Here is a 4804-nt window from a genome sequence, read left to right on the forward strand (position 1 = left end):
GACGGCAAAATCAGGACCACAGGGATCAGGGGCTCCTACTATCCTGTGCCAGACCTGGGATTTTACCCCATCTGTGACCTCGTGTAGGGTGCTCTGGTGCTTCTGTGAGTGTTCGGTACCCTCACTGGAATATGGGGTAATGGGAAGGAGGCCTTGACCAAGAAACAAGCAAGGTATGGAGAGCACCACCCCCGGTGCCGGGCACCCAACAGAGGCTCTCCCTTACCTGGGCGATGAATCTCAGGACCCTCATCTTGCTGGTCTCATGGCGGGCTCGCAGGCCCCAGAGGAATTCATACTCAGGTGGGTTGCTGTTAGGGATCTTCTTGTATTCCAGGTACCTTGGCATGAGAGGAAAGTAAACTTTGCTTCTAGCCAAGCAGACCTGTTGCTGAACGGATGGGTTCCAGGGGGCCCCTCCTCAACCCGATGCTGCAGCTCAGCTCCTGGAAGAGGACTGCCCTGCCCCTCCAGCCCTTCACTCATGCCCAAACCCACTCCCAGGACTTCTGCCTGCAAAAGTGAGGCCTTCAAAGCCTCTTGCCATTGGTCCTCCCCGGAAGCCATGCGGAGGTGCAGGGGGGCCACATGTGGGGCATTTGTCTGTAGGGAGGCCACAAGTTTGTGCCCCTCATCACAATGGCCCCAGCTTCCTGTTGGGTGTGTTGTAAACAGAGGAGCCATTCTTCAGGCCGCCTGCTCTGAGCACACCCCACCTTGAGGGTCTTGGCCACACCCCGGCGGAGCCCTGGAGAGGCCCACCAGAGGAAACGACTGGAAAGGAAGAAACAGTCAGCCAGGAGAAGTGTGCTCCAGGCATCCTCCTCAAGTCCTGACCCTTTGTGGGTGTGCATGCGCGCCTGTGCGTTGGCAAGTCCTCCAGGGACGGGGAGAGGGTGGGCCCTGGCCTGAAAATCAGGAGAGTTGGGCTGAGGCCCTTACCAGCTGGGAGCCATGCTCAGAGGCGTCCCCTCTCTGAGCTCCAGGTTCCTTAGGTGTAAACCAGGGGGAACTCTCGTGTCAGTCTACAGGGCAGGTGCTCAAGGAGATGGTGGCCGTTATCACACCCCACACCGTGTTCTCAGGTGACGTGCGCTCCCTTTTCCCAAGACCCCCCTGACCTTCGGCTCCCCACACGCTCGCATACCCCCACTGCCACTCACTCCCAGGCCAGAGGCACCCATCCCTCCAGTTGAAGATGTGGGATAGGGAACTGCTTTTTCAGCCAGACCAGCACACAAGGGATGCTCGAGTGAGAGTCGCAGTTAGCTCAGGTGATACTTACTTCTGCTTCACAAAGTCATCTGTGATGAGCTTCCTCAGATCGCCGAGGAATGGGTGCCTCACCCTGAGGGCAAGGAAAGGAATCCATGAGCAGAGGCGGTGGCAAGGGCCCTCCCTAGCATGACTATGACTTCCCAGCCCACGGGGAGTCGCCGTGGAGGCCTGGGCATGGAGCAGAGGCCAGAGGACTGTTGGTCAGGGATGCCCCAGGTAGGGATTTGATGGAGCCCCTGACTCTGACTGTCTCTCTTAGATGTCATCTGGGGCCACAGAGCAGAGAGGGGGCTGAGCAGCGTCCGGCACCGCTTCCCCATCCGCCCCGGTGAGACCCTTTGCTCTCTACCGAGCCCAGGGCGCCCCACGCCCTTGCACCAGACCACCAGGCTATTGCAATCCCGGGACCTCTTTGGCCAGAGGATAGCACCGCGGGGAGGAGCTGGAGAGGCCAATCATACCCAGGGCGCAGTCCCATCTTGCGTAGTGCCTCCCAGAGGACAGCTGCGAGGGGAGAGGAGGTACGAGAGTTTGGCACCCAGAAGATGAGACTATGGGCAGCCCCCCAGTTGCAGGTCCGGCCACTCACCCTCGCTGGCACGGTTGCCATTCATGAAGATGACGCCCAGAATCACCAAGAGGAGACTCAGCCTGGGAGTGTCCTTGGTTCTAAAGGTGTAGAAAGAGAAATCCTGTATAGCAGCTATTTGCCTGAGAGACACCACCAGGCTCTCCCAACTAGCCTCTCTCAGGTTTCCCAGCTTGAGGGGAACTCTTCCCAGGACAGGCACGGTTCACTAGCTGCTGGCAGACCATTCGCACCTCCGCCTGAGACTTAATCACCTCCTCTATAACATGGGTACTAACACTTCCCTGACAGGGTTCTGCAGAGGACAGGGCGAGGCAGGGAGCCGAAGCTCTGCAAATGGCAAACGTGTGTCCAGCGATGATGGCTCCAGACCTTTCCTGCCCCTTCCACATCAGGACCTACACTGAAGAGGAAGCTCTCCCCTAGGCCAGCTCTGCTGGGCCCAGGCCAGGCAGGCAGGAGGAAGAGGCAAGCCACTTTCCTCCGAAGCTTTGAGGGTAAAGCCCGGCAGCAGCTTGGGGAGACCTGACGGCAGCAAGGCCTCACCCCAGGCTATCATTCCTTTCATCCAGCAGTCACCAGGCAGCCCTCACTGTGTGTGGGAGCCATGTACCGCACTCAAGCCCCGCCTTCCTGCTTCACTGAAGGGGTGTGGGCAGGGAAGGGACACCACCGAGGAAGGCCACAACCCGCTTTCCCTTTCTTACTTTCCAAGGAGGCGAGCTGAGGAGTCCCGTGTGCAGACAAGAATATACAGGTGTTCTTCCTTGTCGATCTCCTTCAGGTGGATCCCAAACTTCTACATGGGGGAGAAAACAGAGTGTGAGATCCAAACCCCATGCTGGGCAACCTGCTGGCAGACAGTGATTCCCTGTTAGAACTGCTCCTCAGCAAGGAATCCAAACTCGTGAGTGAGGGCGGAAGAAGACAGCACACGGAGGACCTTCGCTGTGGGAACTGATGCTGGCAGAGGCGATGAGATCCACCTGGCGAGACGGCGAGACACTCAGAGAGCATGAGAGAGAGAAGCCGAGGGCAGGAAGCACGAGTCAAACCACCAGTGCAGTGGAAGCTCAGAGTCGGAGAGGTTAGAGATGGCTCCAGAGACTGGGCCTTGAGGGGCTGCAGGGTCGCCCCACCCTATGCCCGCTCTTCCTCCACAGAGCTACTCCCATCCTGCACCCACCTTTTCCAGGGTGTACGTTGCTCGTTCAATGATCTCAGGGAAATGTTCATCATATTCTCTGATGACATCCTTCAGCATGTCTGCAGGAGGGGGAAGAGTTGGAGAAAGCACCTGGGCTGAGCAGGGGTCATAGAGCTGTAGCCCCTTGGTCAACCCTGCCGAGGGTGGTGCAGCCAGGACCCCGTCCTGTGGCGACGGAGGGGACCAGCCGCAGCACCCAAGCAAAGGGATGCCCACAGACTAGGGGATGGCGAAGGGGGCACAGGCTGCCTACCTGCGCGCTTGATGGGGATCTTCTTGTAGTCCTTAATCATCAGGTATTTTACCAACTTATTTGCCTGGAGAAGGAGGAACACGTGGGGAGGTCAAGGCATGGGTGAGGGCAGAGACATGGCCCACAAGGGAGGAGAGGAGGGAGATGGGGGAGGGTGGGCTTCTTACCCTCTCTTGCAGAAGCGTCACGTTGCGGGGCGGCAGGCACAGTACGTGCCTTGAGGGTATCTGGGACCTCGGGGCCACCGGGCGCCGAGGGGCCAACTGAGCCGGCACCGTCAATGAGGGCTGTGATGCTCTCCAGGTGGGTGGGACCGCAGGAGGCTCTCTCTCCTCCTCGCTGCTCTCATACTCATCATCCAGGTGCTTGGACTGTATCATTGGAGAGAGGAGAGACTCAGGGCTACCAGGCTCCCCGTGCCAAAGCGCCCCGCACGCACCTCACCCGTAGCAGGCTCTTGGAAATGAGAGCAGTACCAGCAGCGGCTGGCATGTGCCGCATGCTTACTAAGGGCCAGGCACTGAGCCAGCCTCTTCTCCCACCAGTCCTGAGGGTAGGGACTACGTGGAGTGAAAACATGCTCAGCAAACTTGTGTTGGAGAAACATGGACTAGCTGAGAGGAGAGGAGGGGAGAAGAGGGGAGGTGAGGAGAGAAGGAGAGGAAAGAGGAGAAGAGAGGAAGAAGGGGGAGAGGAGAGGGAGGAGAGGAGCAGGAAAGGGAGGAGAAGGAAAGGACAGGAGCAAGGGGGTGTGGAGGTGGCAGGGGGCAGGGGGATCTCACCTTCTTGGTCCTCTTGCCTCCCATCCTGGCCCAGGGCTCAGCACTGTGCTGAGCAGTGGCAGCAGCTGCACCCTCCGGCTCAGGGATGCTCGTGGCCATCTTGGCCTTGGCAGCAGCTGCTGCCACAACGTTCTGAGGCTCCACCCACCGAGTCTTGGCCAGCGCCTTCCCTGACTTGGTGGTCTTGGGCCGGGTGGCTGCCACCTCTCTGCCAGGTCCAGTCTGGGGCACACCAGAGCCAGCACTGGGGCCCTCCGTGGCAGCCTCTTGGGCTGGGGCAGGTCTCTTGGGGCGAGGGAAGGCCATGCCACTGACCCCCGCAGGCTGAGTGAAATCAAAGACATCATTCTGACCCAGGAAGGCTGTGCTGGGCCGGGTGGTGTCCACCTCCCTGGCACATGGAGCCTGAGAGAAAGCACAGGCCCTACTAGGGCCCTCGGTAGCAGCCTCCTGGGCCGGGGAGCCTGCCTGGGACTGTGTGGAGGTTACCGCGGCCCCGGGGGCAGCCATCTCACTGGTGACTAACATCTGGGAGGTCTGCGGAGAAGCAAGGGGTGGCTCAGGGGTGGGCCTCTGAGCCTCGGCGGCGTAGGTCGTGGGCTGGGTATCCTCTCCTGAGACCTGCGGCGTGGCCACCCGGTGGCTAGCGACCACTTGAGTGAAGGCGGTACGGGCAGCGGCGGCAGCGGCCCGAG

General features: G+C 60.0%; 1 protein-coding gene across 1 annotated transcript; it reads right to left on the minus strand.

Moving 5' to 3' along the window:
* Nucleotides 1–62: 62 nt before the first annotated feature.
* On the minus strand, nucleotides 63–4802 carry LOC105500297 (melanoma-associated antigen D4-like; the record flags this gene model as incomplete). Its single annotated transcript, XM_011925720.1, has 11 exons — nucleotides 63–152; nucleotides 227–341; nucleotides 943–990; nucleotides 1286–1348; nucleotides 1740–1782; nucleotides 1868–1947; nucleotides 2575–2666; nucleotides 3054–3133; nucleotides 3328–3391; nucleotides 3495–3698; nucleotides 4110–4802. Coding segments are annotated over 11 exons (1572 nt in total), but the record flags the coding sequence as incomplete, so codon positions are not given.
* Between the last annotated feature and the right edge of the window lie 2 nt (nucleotides 4803–4804).

Source organism: Colobus angolensis, unplaced genomic scaffold (assembly GCF_000951035.1).
Source record: "Colobus angolensis palliatus isolate OR3802 unplaced genomic scaffold, Cang.pa_1.0 Scaffold659, whole genome shotgun sequence".
In the NCBI taxonomy this organism is placed as follows: Eukaryota; Metazoa; Chordata; class Mammalia; order Primates; family Cercopithecidae; genus Colobus; species Colobus angolensis.